This window comes from Candoia aspera, chromosome 4 (genome assembly GCF_035149785.1).
Source record: "Candoia aspera isolate rCanAsp1 chromosome 4, rCanAsp1.hap2, whole genome shotgun sequence".
Lineage (NCBI taxonomy): Eukaryota > Metazoa > Chordata > Lepidosauria > Squamata > Boidae > Candoia > Candoia aspera.
The window spans coordinates 97,566,015-97,583,412 of NC_086156.1; the positions used below are offsets into that span (position 1 = coordinate 97,566,015).

At 42.6% G+C, this 17,398-nt stretch overlaps 1 protein-coding gene across 2 annotated transcripts in view; it reads right to left on the bottom strand.

The window, feature by feature from the left end:
- ATP2A1 (ATPase sarcoplasmic/endoplasmic reticulum Ca2+ transporting 1) overlaps positions 1-2,369 on the bottom strand; it is a 38,712-nt gene extending 36,343 nt beyond the window's left edge. For both annotated transcript variants that reach the window (XM_063301098.1, XM_063301100.1), the window contains exons 1-2: positions 2,007-2,369; positions 701-718 (exon numbers count right to left, since the gene is read on the bottom strand). In XM_063301098.1, the coding sequence (XP_063157168.1) occupies positions 701-718; positions 2,007-2,124 (136 nt within the window). In that variant the 5' untranslated portion in view covers positions 2,125-2,369. The remainder of the gene's footprint in view (positions 1-700; positions 719-2,006) is intronic.
- Between the last annotated feature and the right edge of the window lie 15,029 nt (positions 2,370-17,398).

A 17,398-nucleotide genomic window follows, 5' to 3' on the forward strand; every position in this document is an offset into this window, starting at 1 on the left:
GCCTATAGAAGAGAGACTCCAAAATAGATTTTTCAACAAGTTGTAGCAGGTACACTTGGGAAAATGGCAGGTTCTTCTATGCAAATCTAACCACGTGTTAACAGAAGCTACATAGCAAACATTAACTTGGAGGAATGGCAGGGTATATGACCATCTTTGTTCCCCTCCCTCTTCCCAATTGATCCATCTCTCAAATGGAGATCTTTGCCTCATCCAAGAATCTCATTTTTTTTCTCTCAGTGACCAAGCAGCCTCCATTACTTGGCCCAACAGCATTTCAAAGAACCAAGCTGCCTTTTATCACAGATATGCCTCTTAGAAGCTTTTAATTAGTTCTAAGGACGCCAGAAAGGGAAACAGGTTGCTAAGCGATACTTGGAAGATCAGAACATGGAGCTGGATAGGACAACTAAGGCTTGGTAGGGACAGAACTTGGCATCTGATTGGCCAGAGGAAGAGCTCTGTGCCTGTGCCTCATGATGGAACCTGGTGGAAATGGTTGGGACAAACCACATGGTGGTTCACAGATTAATCTGAGATTTTAGTTCTAAATAGAAAGTTTGAGGCCCCATCTGGAGACCTGATAGCTACTGACTCAGTTTTAGAATCTGTAGGAGTCATTTGGGCCAAGCTAACTCAAGGTAGAAAGGTTTTTCCTAATACCTCCAATCACTTCTGCACAATCTTTCTCAGGACTCACCTTCTTCAGCTGGGAGTTCTGCAATTTGGAGACAGCATGTTGAGAGAGGGCAAGAAAGGAAAAGAGAGAAAGAAAAGCTGGTTAGGGTTATTGCTAATATGACTTTTGCTGAGTGGTCAAGCAAAGGTGGCAACAAAGGAGGGGTATGGGCTAAACTACTCTGGATTTACAGAGAGGTCAGTACCACACCTGGAGTTTAAAGGTAATGACCAGGGTCATAACTCCACAGTTAGAAAGAACGAGTTACATGATCATGCTTGGGTTTAGGGAGTCGATTGCAAGGTGGATATGGACACCCCTGCAGAAATGAATAGGCCTTTTATTGAGGTCAATTTGTAAACCATTGGGCCTAAGTGATTGCAGAACTGGGTGAGGGATAGGAAACCCTTGGAGGCAGGACTTCATAAGGAGATAGGAAGGTACAGACTGGGGTCATTTAGAGCAGTTACATACTCGTGCATATACCACAAAATAGCACACCCACATTTCCCATCACATCTGATCAAATTCTTGCTGTAATCCTACTGAGGAATCCGGAACTTCTGTCCTTTCCCCATATCTTTGGAAGACATTATAAAATTAGGAAATTACACTGTCCTCCCAATCATTTGCATCTTTGGCAGCATGTTATGCCCCACCCCTCACCAAACAAGCCTCATTTCTCCATATCTACCCACTCACACACCATCACAATCAACAAACTATTACATTTTGTTCCTCAAAGACATCTCCTCTCCAATCTACCCGGCATCTAGCTAGCTCCCTTGACTGGCTGTGTCAACTCCATACCTCTCTCTCGCTTCTACCTCCCGGCTGCTCCTACAAGTTGACCATCAGCAATTTTGATATCTCATTCATACCAAAGGGAATTTACTGAGTTATTCTTAGCAAAGCAGCAGCAGCTGCCCTGTCCCCAGCGTGGCTACCTCCCCCCAACTTTGCAGTCTTCAATGTTCCCTCTTGTGCTTTGCTTCTACCTTCATTCTTATTCACCATCCATGGCCAACTTCAGACTCGGCCAGACCATCTCTACCACCTCCTTCCTGCTTTCCAATAATTACGTAACTATCTTCCTTTGATAAATGTTGATTTCTCTTTCAACTCTTCTTACTGTTTCTGTCCTTCCTTACGTTCTAGCATCCATGTCCATCACTGTCCGTCTCTAGGTTGATGATCTTTGCTTTCTTTCCTTCTCATATCTACCTTGCTATGGACATCCTTTCAGCTCTCTGGCTCTCCATCCCCCTGCCTTCTTGCATCTGGCCATGTGGGTACCAAAAGGGCCATGGTGTTAGAAAGCACTCACCATTCGGTCCATATTTGTCCAGATTCTTCTTCACCTGCTCAGGAGAGAGACCTGTATGCTCGCTTACTCCAAAGTAAGCCAGGCACTCTTCTGCTGTTTTGGCATGGGCGTTCTCCATTCTTGCCCTACAGCAGCTGTCCCGTTGTTGTGTTTAAAGCCGCTCCCCACTTCCTCCGGCTTGGCCTGCTTCTGCTGTTCCCCTGCTGTATGTTCAATGGAGTGTCACTCGCGCCCCCGTGGAGTTCCTCCTCTTTCTCAGCAGACCATGGTCCTTGGAGCACAGTATCCAACAGTGGAGGGAAAGCCCGACAACCCGCCCTTGTACAGAAGCCTTCACCAAGCGCTGAGGCTGGCACACGTCCTTATGAGGCAGCCTGAGGACCAGATCCTTGGACATTCTCCGTGGGCCCCCATTGGGTGTCTAGCACTGACATCACTTCATCCACCAACTCACATATGGCCTTCTGCGGAGAGAAGGTATTTTTGCTGACTTGAAGGGAGAAGCCAGGAGGATGGTTGGCTTGGGATGGGATGGGGGGGGGGAGGAGAGAGGAGGCCGAGTGTCCACAGACCCATGTGTCACTCAAAGGCTTGCCTGTTCCTTTCAAGAGATCTCACCCTAGCCTCCCCCTCCTGCCTCCCACAGATTTAGGGTTTATTTCTGTCACTTGTCGTCTGTAATGAAGATACACAGAGAAGTGAGTTGCTCTTGTTCCCATATATGCAACTAAATCTATCTGTTTGCCATGTCTTTCTCATTTACACAGAGCTTAAATATTCTTTAATAATCCACACATGTGCACTTCTATATGTATCATAGGTATAGTATTTTAGTTGTTCTCTCTCTCTTTTCCACTCTCTTTAATTTTTCTTTGTCGGACCTATCATCCCTCAGTTTGCAGTCTTTGGCAGCAACCAAACAGATGACCAAGAGATATTCACAAGCTGCAGAGCTCCTGTCGTTTGCCTTTGGTATCTGCTACTACCCCTAAGTGTGATTGTTACGCTTCTGGCTATCATGGCTTGTGGCCACAATTCCGTGACCAATTATTGGTTTTACAAGCCATTTAGTGTGCACTCTATTGCAATTTCTTGCAGCAACTGACTCTTCGATGATATATTTTTTTTTATTATATGCTGTACAAAAGTTTAATGCACTTATTTGATTTTAAAATGAAAAAGGGTTTTATTTACTTTGTTGCATGGAATGATGAAGCAAGACATCCGATTAAACTCAAATTATTTGTTCCATTACTTCAAATCCAGAGAAATTACGTATGCATGCAAATCTATAGTGCTTCTACACCATACAATTATTTTTTCATAACTGTAAATGTTGCTATTGCTTTTACTGACTGTGCAGTCACTGGGAAGATCGTACTTAAAGTAGACCCACTGAAATCAAAATATGAAGACCAATTTATAGTAATGTAAATCCCATAAAAATTGACCAATCAGGTGTTCTTGTGTATGTCCTACTCACAGTGCAAGGCTACAGATACCAATTCATAAATAAATCACATTTGCTTCAGGGAAATGGATTGTTCAAAATTAAGAGAAGATTACAACTGTAACTGATTAGGTAGGATAACTTAATCATGATTATGGCCTAATCAAAATGGACAGATGGAAAACCTTCATACTTCCAATTTGTATTTGGGATCCATACTTTTTCAATACTAATATGAATATTTGTAAGGGTATCCAAAGTTTTATACCAGCTATAAATGGATATATACTATGCTGAAATATTAAGCTATCATACAGTGATCAATCTAACTCTGTATTGGGGGTGGCAGTGAAGAGGGATCTTTTTTCCACCATTTTATTCTGGAGCTTTTTACAGAGATGTTGTTCCCTCCTTCTTTGTGAGGTTCTCATGGGCCATCTCTCTTTTCTTTCAGCACATTAATCCAGCTAACCACATCAAGTCAAATGATCACCATTTCTTTGACACTTGCATCGTGTGGTAGCTCAGCACACATACATACAAATAACTGCCCAGAATAGTTTATCAATTCATTTCTAAGGGCATGAGGCTTCATCAGAAAAAAAATTCTAAAAAGGTCCTTGCGTGTGGTGAGATTATCACCTTTTGTTGGGTTCATTTGCAGTGAAGTTGTCTGAATTCACTGCAAATAATATGTGGATGGTTACAGAATCTCAAATGAGACATTTAGCATGGTAAACAGATTAAAGGAACTGAATGAATAAAAACACATTTAGAGTTGTTTTGATTTTTTTTCCAGGGATCTTTCTAAATATACAGTACATCTGTCTTCTCACTAGGAAAGAAGGACAAAACCCAGTTCCTCTAGATAGTAATTGGACCTCTTTGGGCATCCACCTTCCAAGAAACATGCAAAGGATTCCACAATTATCTGAAAAACAGAGGTTATAAGAGGATGTTTGGAGTGAGATGTCATGGTTTATAATATGTTCAGGGTTGGGGATGGAAGGGCTGTGTCCCATTTTACAGAGGGTGGTCCTCAATTTGACATTCTCTTTTATCTGAAATCTTTCTCCTGCAAGTCTAAAAGCATGGCCATTGGAGAAGGCAACTGCACTGACCTCCACACAGAGACAAGCTCATCCAAAGTATGATTCCAGCTGGAAGAATGGCTGGTGAAGATGACAGAACTTGCAGAGATGGCAAAATTGACTTGTTTGATTAGGGAAAAGATGATAACTACATTTGTTGGTGACTGGAAACCCTTTATGGACTTTTTGCTGAAAACAAATAAAAAAAGGAACTTGTGATTTATGGGTTTGACAATTAGAAAGGGTAGAAGATGGGAAGATGGGAGCCACAATATAACTATAGAGAGGGAGGATAAAATATAAATGTATTTATAACTGCTGTAAAGAAAATTAGAAGCTGCTTCTTTTTCTTTCCTTTCTGTCTTTTCTTTTTTATTTCTTACTTATTTACTCACTTTTTCTTACTTTCCTTATTCTTTTTTTAAATTTGTATTGCTTTTACTCTGAAAAAAAAAATCTCCAGCAACATTAATAAAAAAGTATGATTGTAAAAAAAACTTTACAAAGATCAGATTGCTCAATAGCATTTATCCTCATACCTCCCAGTTGGTAGGCATCTGACTTTAATAGGGCTGGGGGGGAAGATTGATACAGGTTTACTAATGGCAGAAGACTGAAATGAAGATTCTGTTCCCTGTCACAGCCTTTAAAAGACTCGGTTTAAAGATAAGGAACCAGAAGGAGGAGGAAGAGCAAAGGACTTGAAGGTGCCTATCAACAGCTAATACCTGGATAGGAGAGTGACAGTCTTCTCATTAGGGTGAAAAGTGTCATTGTTGTTTTAATTCTAGCAATTATTTATAAATTTGCCTCAAAACCTGGATATTATCACATGCAAATTTGATGCAAGTATATATCCCAGTTTGTCCCATGAAGGTGCATTTCTTCTTTTAAAGTTACTACTACTAGCCAAGCCAAAATTGGGATTAAGAGAGGTAACACTGACAAGCGCTTTAGCAATCTGAGGAAGCGGCTAGCAGTCTGCTTTTCCAATTATCTTCAGGGATATCCCTGAAAGTCAAGAGTGGGAAGCCCAAATGCTAATTGAACACAGTGTTTGTGCCTTACCAAAAGTAAGACAGGCAACATCAGTCCAAACCCAGGAATTAAAAAATATATAAAAGTCATTAAAATAGCCACAGGGAGAGACTGAAAAAGTCAAGTCAAGCCATGACACACAGAAAAAAGAACCACATGGTTCTGGCTGTATTCTTGACTTTTTTTACTCCTCTGCGGACATCTCTGAAAATAGCAATTAGATATTGCTTTTACAGCACAATCCTAACCCTGTATGCTCAAAGACAAATTCCACTAGGAATCAGGAATAGAGATATAGTTCTTGCAATGCACAATAACCTTTTTCAGACCCACAAGGAGATATCCAGCACAATAAGGCCGGAATAAGTGGTGTTTGGCACTGTAGGAGCTGTTTTGCAAAGTCCAGGGTTAAACAATGAACAGGATGACTGGCTTTGCTGCGTCTCCATGCATGTTTCTTAGCCATCCCACTCTCTACCAGCTAACTGAAATTGCCATTCACAGCAAATGGCAAATTAAGGTGCAATTTAAAAAACTTGAAAAAGAAGTACTAATTTCAGTTCTCTGTCACTGAATCATGTGTAACTATGAAGAACAGTAAACTTTCTAGACTTCCCCCATTTGTCCTATACTTAACAGTACCTAGATGGCCCTCTCCACCTCTTGCACTGAACCAAAGCATGACCACGTCCCAGATGGAACTTCTTTTTAATGCCAAGTCCTCATGATGGACTTCATCTCATCCATCATCTCATCCCCAGCCTTTCCCCAAGACAGCTCAAAGTCATCCTTGGCTGTTCCAGTGTTAACATAGTGTTTTCCCCCTCAAACACACCAGCCTCAGCAGTTGATACAGATACAACTTGACACAGTTTGCCTGGCACCTAGTGGTGTGCCCCCTGGTTACTGTGTTATGGAGCCCTTCTCCCCCTCCTCCTCTGCTTGACTTCTCCAGGCCAATCCCTGGTTTGAAGACCTGGATCAGCCTGAACAGCCACTCACTATAGGGGCAGCTGGGGAGGGGGTTATAGCGCGGTAAAGCAGGAGAGAGCCAGGTCTCTCTCTGCTGCTTCATAGCACAACTCTCCCCACATCTATCGGCTGATGTTCAGGCTCTTTTTGAACACGGCTGTGGGGCTCTCATGGAATAGCATTACACTTCTGTCCAAAAGGAGCTTGTTAATCTTTTGTTTGGCACAAATGTATTGTGTGGGTGCATTCTGAGAGAGCCCAGTGATCAACTGATATTCCAACTAACACGCCCGGGCCACATTATTTTTCTGCTGTGTCCTCATGACATTGCCTTCCTCTCATCTTCAGCCTGGAAGTGAGGGAGACTTCACTCATCCTTCGGTTGCACTGGCGTTAGAGTAATATTTTCCCCCTCAATCCAACTAAGTCTAAGGTCAGCCTCAAGGTGGGGAAAATGTGTTGGTGGGAGATTGAATTGCTAAATGTTCCTCTATGGAAAAAATCCCTGAAAGTAAAAAAATAGCAAAGGAGGAAGTAATTTGGAACAAGAGCCTATCTCCCTGCTGTGCCAAGATATGGGGGCATGTGCTTCCTATGCACACGCACAAATATGCAAAGGAGGAAGTAATTTGGAACAACAGCCTGTCTCCCTGCTGTGTCAAGATATGTGAGCATATGCTTCCTATATATACACGCATGTACACCTGTGCACATGCACACACACATGCATTCCCAGGTATATTTACATGGGAAAGTATACAAATCTAGGCCCAGCATCAGAGTACAACATCTTTGACACTCACTAGGGCCTCTTCACCCCAAAAGGCACGTAACTGAGACCCTCCTTGCCCTCCATTTAGAATCAGTACTGTGATTGCTGATGGCCAACCACCTTCTGAATTTACTTCCATGTTCTTGAACATTTAAACCAATGTTTCTCAACCTTAGCAACTTTAAGATGTGTGGACTTCAACTCCTAGAATTCCTCAGCCAGCTTGCTGGCTGAGGAATTCTGGGAGTTGAAGTCCACACATCTTAAAGTTGCCAGGGTTGAGAAATGCTGATTTAAATTGAATCTCCCCAACACTAACAGTAGCACGGCTGCCATGATGAATTAGGAATCCCCCCGAGAACATCTGCCCCCCCAAAGGCTCAACTTGGCACCTGCCTGATTCTTCCCCTTGCAGTCTGAGAAGCTAGACTGGCACAAGGGAATCCCTTTGGGCAATAAAGTCCCTGCCCCTTTTGGCTGGGCAGTTGAAAGTAGCCCGTTGCTGCCTTGCACCCAGATGCTGTGTGACTTCTCCCTGAATGGGAGCATTCAATCCTTTGGCCTATGAACACCAAATCCTTGTCCATGTGTGATTTGGGGCAGTAAAGGAGAAGGCAGGGTTACTCAGTGGATGCTTCAGTAACGTTCCTTGCTTTGACCTTAGGCTGACCCCCTGCCATGTCTGAGCCTGGCTAGCCATTAGCATAGCTTCTACATCTTCTGGGGCCATGAAGAGGCCAGATCTTCTTCTTCTTCTATACCAGCCTTTCCCAGCTGGGTTCCATCTAGCTCAGCGTTTCTCAGCCTTGGCAACTTTAAGATGTGTGGACTTCAACTCCCAGAATTCCCCAGCCAGCATACTGTCTGGGGAATTCTGGGAATTGAAGTCCACACATCTTAAAGTTGCGAAGGTTGAGAAACACTGCCTAGCTATTGGCCCATAACTCCCTTCAGTCCCCAAACAGACACAAGGGAAGGTGTAGAACATAAGCACTGCAGCCAGCCAAGGGTGAAATCCTCAGCCTTGACCTCTGCCAAGGGACATTTTCCTCATTCCTTTTTAAGAGAAAGGTAACCTGTTTTGGGAGGTGACCAAAGCCTTGAAGGTGTTCAGAAAACTTAGTTAAGATACATACATAGCTTTCTTCTCTCTCATGGATGCATGCCTATCCATTAAAAATTAAATTAAACTAAAACATGCTAGATTAGAAAAAAACCACATTACAATAAATTGCACAAATAACTGGAACAAGATACAAGTAATGGGGTTACTCAGAGCAACCACACATCCTGCTAGAAGAGAAACTGGGATCTAAGGATCCAAAATAACTCTTAAGAACCATGTTGGGCCACTGTTACCAATGCAAACAAACAAAACAAAATTTTTCTTTATAATACCCCCAAGGGGTGCCATCCAACCACAATTAAAATTAATATGCTAAAATAAAAGTGAAAATTACACAAATACTATGAAATCAATACACCACTTAAACAAGGATAAAATCCTGCACCTACAACTTAATGCTTTCTCCTGCAGTATTACTTCCTCTCTATCAGTCTCTGGAAGAACTTGAAGCCACAGCTTTCCAGCCCTTTTCCAAGAGGAAGGCATGTCCAGCTACTTCCAAACATGAATCACTGAGGAGCGGGGGATCTCAGGGAACTGGGATCAAAAAAATCAAGATGGCAGCCATGATTGCATGACCCAAGGCCCCCCTCCTTTATAATGTCATCATGAAGCAAATAAAGAGAGGTGGGACTTTTTGTGGCTGCTATTTTGACTTTTGTGACCCCCTATACAGATGTTCCCACTGAGGAACACCAAGCTCTCTCCTGGTGCTTGTGAGGTTCCCAATCCATAGCTGTGGGCTTGCTATAGGCTACATAGGTGCATGCAAACCCCTAGACCTATTTTGGGGCCTCCTATCCTGCTGAACTGTTTTTTCTTTTTCCTAAAACAATTTTTAAATTGTACTAAAATTTAAATTGTATTTAAAACAGAATATACTGCCTAAGTTTTCCCCAGCCAAGTGAAATAAAGGCCAAAAATTTCAGCCCCACTCCGGTGCCACTATCTCATTCCCATAGGCCTCAGAAGCCACCATCACCACCACCAACAGTAATAATAATATTAAGTTACAGCACTGGCCAAATAATATTAACTTGCAGCATTCCCATCCCACCTTAGGGGTCTGTTTGGGGACAAACAGAATAATTGATAACGAGGCCTTCTTTGATCTGCTCAGCAATGTTGGTTTTATGGTTACATACCCAAGGGTTCTATAGGAGCAGGCAGATGCTTACAGCTGAATTTCATTCTGTTGAATAGAGCTTGCAAGATGAGGACTTTGATGGATGAGGCTTGTAAGGGGGGGGAGACAAAATAAACCCAGCCAGAATAATAGAAGTGCTATAGATGTAGTGAACTCTGGAGGGTCTAAGCCAAAATGGCCAGCTCCGTTCCTGAATCCATGAGCTCCATGTGACCTCATGTGTATTCCTAGAGAAATACAGCTCCATGAAGAATATCCAGTCTCAGTTTATCCCAGCCTTTCTCAACCTTTTCACCCTGGAGGCACCCTTGAAATATTTTTCAGGCTGCAGGGAACCCCTGCATATTCAGGCTCAAGTATAGGCCACGTTACAAAATTATTCTATCCATTTCGTGAGTAGGCCTGTATATATGCATTAACAGTGTTCTTAAACTAAAAATAAAGAATGAAGCTTACCTCTTTAATGTGAAGTTGCCTGAATTTGAAATAATTTTTTAAATAAATCGTGATCTCCCAGGGAACCCCTAGTGACCTCTTGCAGAAACCTAGGATTCCACAGAACCCTGGTTGAGAAACCCTGGTTTATCCTATTCCATCCTACTAGCTCTTAAATCCTCTGCAATAAAGAGAATATTCAGCTGTTTATACAACTCAGGTTAATGATCTCCATTCTAGCTGGAAAGATCTGCTCACTGAATACTTTTCCATCCTGACTCCATGATTCAGAACAAGAAGCTGTCTGCTGCGGAAAGCAAAGTGTTTGACTTGCCACATTGAGAAACACCAGATAATTAAGCCAATGGCTCGGAGGGAGCTTCCTGAACCAGCTTTACCCCATACTATAATAGTATGAGTGAAAAGGGAAGATGCATTCACAAGAACATGAAGCTGTCACAGATGTGAGAGCAGGAATCAGATGTTAACCAGATTTAAGTATGTTTCTATGTACCACTGCCTCCCTGGGCAGAAAATGTGGTATCAGCAGAAACAGTCCCTCTTATTTAATTATTAATTAATAAGCAAGCAAAAATGGAATATGATACATTCACGCTAGCAGGCTTAAAAAGAGAAAACAAATTTCCATGCATATATAAGAACAAAAATAAGCAGAAACCCTGGTAGGGTAAATGCTTAGAACGACAACTGCTATAACCTAATGATAAAATCTGATCTCAGTACAATGCATAATAATGGCAAGAGGGCAGAAGGATTGGCCACATTGTTCCATGGTCACATAAAGTGAACGCACTAGATCAGTGTTTCTCAACCTCAGCAACTTTAAGATGTGTGGACTTCAGCTCCCAGAATTCCCCAGCCAGCCATGCTGGCTGGGGAATTCTGGGAGCTGAAGTCCACACATCTTAAAGTTGCTGAGGTTGAGAAACACTGTACTAGATGGTCTTATATTCAATATTCCTTTCCTTTATTTCAGAAAAGAGTAGATCATACATCAGAAAGTTAGGAGTTTGAAGATCAGATTCTGAACTTACTAATAATACAAATGTTCCAGCAGCAACCATCGCACAGCCCCATCGGCTAGAATTCTGTTAAAACCAGCTCAAATAAATAAATAATGCAGAAGAAAGGCCAACGTGCTAACCGGAAACAGAGCCACCACCTCTCAGAACCCAAAATCTTTGCAGTGAAGTTTCAGCTCATCACAGCTGTGTCAGAAATAAATCGGCTTAGCAGAGGTGGAGGAAAGAAGGGTCAGGAGGCGCTGAATCTTTATGTGGGAGTGCTGTTGCATAAAACCAGATGACTGCAAAGAATGCCTCTGTCTTAAACAATCTGAAGGAATCATTAAATGAGAGATGAGGACTTCTGCAATTGCATTGCCTGCATTTAAAAAAAAAAAAAGCAGTTTCCAAAGGATAGGAGAATATTCCAAAGGATATCAGAATGACCGCACTGGGCTGGGGGGTGGAAAAATGGGGAAGGGTCAATTTTTCTTAAGACCATTTTCTTTGCTTGAACTTTCTCCCCAGGCTGGCTTTTGACTCATGCAATAAACAGAAATTGGGGGATCGAAGTTTGATTACAATATACGGTAAAGAAACAGTTTGTGATTATAGGTTAAATCAAGGGGGAACCACCTTTTTTTCAGGCTGAAAGCTGTAGTCTCAAAAATAAGTAGACAGGAGGAGGAAGTTGGTAAGCAGGAAGCAAAACTAAATCTGATCTTTTTTAATTTAAGGAATTATATAACATCAAACCAATTACATATATTTTATTTGATACCTCCCTATAATTTGATATAATTTGATACCTCCTATGTATTTAATATTAATATATGTGTGTGTGTGTGTGCGCAAACATACACACATGCATACACAGACACACACACAGAGTTCCATAGTTATTCTTCCTTCTGATCCTTTTTCCAAAAGAGGCATTATTTGTGTTCCTTTTTGCTTCTGGTGCTGTGCCAGTCCCCCATCAGTTCTCAAAAACAATAGTTAATACCACTGAGATTTGACCAGCTGTCTTCTTCCGGATCCCTCTGATAGATGCCATCATGCCCTGCTCACTTGAATTCAGTGAAATATTCCTAGTATGCTTCTAATGTGTTCTTTGATATCCCAGATTTCAATCTCCTCCAAGCTTGCCCACTTCAGCTGTGTTGGATTACAGTTCTCATCAGCCCCAGGTAGAATGGCCTGTTGTGTGCCTTGTAAAATGACAGCTGGCAAACATAGGGGTCAGGCCCTACAGAATCTTAAGAGAACAAGAAACAAATCCAATCAGGGTTAGGAAAATTGTATCTGAAATTTGGAAAACCAAAATGCTCATCCAAGGTGGGGAAAGTCGGCCTCATATTCACATTCAACTTTCCTTATTCTAAGCCACCTTGGTCGTTTCTCTTGCACATAGGTGTGCGATGTGGGTCGCATGCAGAATGCAGAACAGGCATTGAAACACTCTCTCTTAGATGAAAAACTGCATGCAGATTCTTCAGCATCGTGTTTTATTTGGGGTGGGGGGTAGTTTTTACATCTGACTGTCTGCGGAAGACATCACGATGGGAAACCAAAAAAGAAAATTAAAGCAAAACACCATCGTAAAAATAAATAAAATCGCAAAGCATTAAAAACAATTAAAACACACTAAAAGTGGTTTAAAGGGGTAGATTATAAACATGTGTCTTAAACCCTTCTAAAATTCAAGAGAGCGAGAGAGCACCAACTGTAACGTTATAGTTTGGGAACAACCCAGGAGAAAGCCCTCCTTCTCAGCTTTCAAGTATTACTTCTCTTCCTCATGACAGCAATGCTATTCAGAAGGGAAAAAAAAGGACCGACCAGGGCAACACATTGCTGTATCAGATACTGACTGCATATATGAAAATTTCTCAGTAGAGTTCTTCATTTGTGTAGTGAGGGACACATTTTGCACCCAGCCCTCATTAGTGGTCTTTTTGGCTTAGGCCTAGCATGTCGCAGGGACTCAGCTTCTGGTGTTTATAAATGGTGGTTTCTGGTTTGACATGTTGAGCAAACCCTGCTAATTGGCCTATTCTGGAACCCTGGTTCAGTGCAATGGGGAAACTGAGGCATTCCCTTGATCCATATAATAGCTCTGAATAATAGGTCTGCTTTGCGGGCACAAGGGTGGGATGCAAGGAATGGAAGGGACTAAACCATGTTATAAGTGGAAATGGTTTTGAAGCAAGTGTCCAGAGGTGTGCTAGAGGGAGCTTCCGGGAGCCCCTTGTTACATTTTGGGGGATTCTCAAAGCCCCTTGTTAAAAAAAAATTAGCACGGTTTCTCAACCTTGGGAACTTTAAGATGTGTGGACTTCAACTCCCAGAATTCCCCAGCCAGCCATGCTGGCTAGGGAATTCTGGGAGTTGAAGTCCACACATCTTAAAGTTCCCAAGGTTGGGAAACCCTGAAATTAGCATTGCTATTTCTAATCTCTGTGGGCCAACTCCTCCCTCCCAGAGGTAGGATCTGAACCCACGAGCTGCTTTATGCTCTTGGCGGGGCCACTCTGAACAAGAGCAAGCCAGAAGCCCATCTCTATGGGCCTTAGGGTCAAGTTATGCAATGGACCAGCATGGGAAACCCGTGAATTTTATGTGCTGCACAGAGAGGGTGTTGAGTTCCCTTGGGCTAATAACAAGCCCAGCTGCTGCATCCCCGCCTGGCTCCAGTTACCACTGCAACCTTTTGGGGTTGGCAAAGTCAGCAGCCATAAGAGAGAATGGAGAAAAGAAGGGAGGATTGGAGGAAGCGGGGTCTGGAAGGGAATTGGGGTGTTTGGGGCTCACCCTCTTAAGAGTTGAGAATGGGAGCACTCGTACATAAGACCAGCCCCATGGTGAATCACTTCAGATCGCTAGTCATGATTTTCCTTTTTGAAACAGTAAGGAAGGGAGAAGAAAATAGAAATGAGGTCCAAGGGGAAATCTTTCCGTTCCCACTTCCCACCAACTACCCAGGTTTTCCTTGGGAATCCTGGACATCTATTTTCAAGCCCATTTCTCCAATCTAAATCTAATCCCTTTCTTAATATTCTCATGCATGGTGTTAAAAGTGTGTTTATGCTTCTATTGCTCCATTTCTCCCTTATACATGATGCTAAGGTGAGACAGAAATCAGAAGCAACTGTGTTCTAGCTGATGCAGGCATCACATTTTTATTATACCTATAAGACAGCTTCAAACAAACGATTTAAATATTGCCAGGGGGAGAGCTTTAGGCAGGCTTAGTACAGCCATGGCCAGCAGTTACCGTAGGTCATCCCTGATTATTCAGCTTGCGGATGCACTTCGGAAAGTGCATGGGGCTCAGACTGGGTTAACGGCCTGGGTTCCCCATCATGTCCTTGTTTCAACTTGCAGTGCCAGGAGCTGCAGCTGGTGAGGTCAGTTACCCCATCCCATCTTCGACTTATTGCCCTTCTCCAGAGCTTCTCTGCAGAGGGATGGGGTTACCTCAGGCCATACTGCCAGACCCACAGGCGATGACTGTGGGACCAACCCAAGGTGAGCAGGGCCTGTAAATGGTGGGCCTGGAAGCTCCCTGTCTCTGCAGCCCTCTCATGCTCTTGCAGGACAAACATCTAAGAAGAACAAGATAGCCTCCTCATCCCCAAATCCTGAAGATCTGAGGGAGGCAGAGATCTGGATTTTTTGATCAGTGGCGTTTGGATCCCCAAATTCTGAAGACCTGAGGGGGGCAGAGATCACTGGATTTTTTTCAACAGATCAGCAACAGGTTTTCACTATCAGTTGCTTAACAGCAACAGCAAAGAGGTGGTGACCACCACCACTGCTTTTTGCTTAATTAGAATCTTTGACAAAGTTAAATTTGTAATGGTATGGAGCAATGCTATGTATTTTTTTTCCTAGCCAATCAACCTTGCCCTTTCTACAACCCTCAGTTTATTCCCTTTCCTATCTAGTTTTGGTCTCTCTCAAAACCTAAGTCTACAGATTCTTATTATAATAGTTTTTAGCAACATTTTTCATTAAAATTCCAAAATAAACGGAGTAGAACCATATTTTTCAACCTTGGGAACTTTAAAATGTGTGGACTTCAACTCCCAGAATTCCCCAGCAAGCCATGCTGGCTGGGGAATTCTGGGAGTTGAAGTCCACACATTTTAAAGTTCCCAAGGTTGAGAAACACTGGAGTAGAATAAAGTTAATTCAGACCTTAAAGCCATAATTAGAATAATTAAACCATAAATCAGGATCAGGGCAACAACCATCCTATGGACAGATAGCATGATTTTTTGCAGATAAGGAGTGGCACTCAATGCCTGACCCCTCCTGAAATAAAAATCTCAGAGACTAAGTTCATCTATTGTGCTACATCTTAACTCAGTTTGGTTCTGGCTCAATGCAGGGTGGGAGAGGAACCCAGAAACGGTGAATCAGAACCTGAGGGGTTTATGAGCTACTTGGGGTGAGGGGGTGGCACAATTTTTAAAAAATGTGATCAAACTTGCTTAGGCCAAGTTAGAACAGTGTCAATACTCATTCTGGATTTTGCTCAATGCTTTGCCAATGCAAGCCCGTTGCAGGCTTGCTCAGGCTTTGCCAGCCTGGGTAAAGCAGGAATGCTGTCAAAACTCTTGACTTTGTTCATCTTACATGTACAAGTCTACAGTAGGCAGTTGCAGTACCACAAGGTTTGCAAATTCTGTGATATATGGGTAAAAATTTATTAAAAATAAGTGGTGTGTTTATTTCTTGCCCAACCCTAACACCAATGTGATCATTCGATTAATCTGTGGGGGGCCCATGCAAATTCATTTATCATATCACAAAGTTTGAGAACCACAGCAATAAACCATGGTTAAACAAACAGTGGCTTAACATAATGGATGAACCAGGGCAGGTTTCTGCTTCTAGATGGCAATCACACCAGTATATGGCTTGGGAGTACAATAATTATGAAACTCTACCACCGAGCTCCCATTTTGCATCGGGCTCAAGTCCCAAGTTTCCAGTAAAAAGCAAAACAAAAAACAAACCCAAACCCAAACCAGATCCCACCGGTCTACAGCCTGCCCAGGACAACTGCAGATAAGGAGATGGTGAAGATTCAGCAACAATCAGCTTCAGGTCAGCTGGAATTCTGAGAATTGCAATCTCAGCACTGAAAATTGCCACAAGAGGAAAGATTGAACTAGGGAATAAGATGAATGGTATGGCATCAGTTACAACTGCCTCCTTTCACTGGATTAAGAAGTTCATTTGCACCCAGATATCCAGTAGCCGCCTAGTGCTTCACATAGCCAGACCCTCTCTTAAACAGCTTGAAGGTCCTTGAGGGCAGAGGGAAATCTCATGAGAGCTGTGTAGTGTGTGGAATAGATAAGGTTGGAGTAGATCCAGGGAGATCTGGAATCACAGCCGTGCTCAGTTTTGAAATTCTGTGTGATCACTACCTCTCAACCTTGATAACATCACAGCGTACTTGTATGGTTTAAATGGGATAACCCTTCTCAGCTCATTAGAAGTGTGGGATACAGCTATTAACATTTTCTAAGACAAGGGAGAACAAGGCCTCTTTGTTAATAAATTGTTTTTTTTAAAGACCGAGAAACAAATCAAAACATGCATGTCTATATCCAGATATTAAAAAAAGAAGTCCTCCGCCCCGCCCCCCAAACATCTGAAGGTAAGAGGTGAACTTGAGGTTTAGAAATCCACCAGTTTAAATCTTCAGTGACTCCACACTTGTGTAAATACAAAAGGAGTCATCGTGCGTCATCAAATTTGCTGGCTCATCTCTACCATGTCCGGATGACCAGAAGCTCCTGGTTCTCCTGCTGTAGGATCCCAAAACCTTTGGATGAGGTGGGAGTACTTCATATTCAGGAAGTATCATATTCAGTGATATTTCATATTCAAGAAGACACAAACCTGGGACTCAGACCATACTGGAAGGCACACACTCTATTTTATTTGTGCAAGTAAACTGATTGTGTGGGCCTCTTTTGGGATCAGAGAGTAAGCTTTGAACCTGTTCAGAGATACTTTCACCTTTAAAAGTAAGGCCATACCTGGAACTGGGCTTTCTTTTTCATAAGCCAGCCCTTCTGTTAAGACCTGGTTGTGTCCCACCACCAGAGTCTTTCATCAGCCTCACCAGTGGTGTCCACAGGGCACGGTCAAAAAAGTCAAGATGCACAAAGCTCCACCTGTTTTTTTATGTGCATTGTTTAAGGTAAGAGGTTCAAGTTTCCTTTCACAGCTACTTCAGGCCTCACAGCTTGCCCAGAGACCTGCTTTGAACAAAATCATACAAATAAACATCAGAGCGTTGACAGTGGGCAG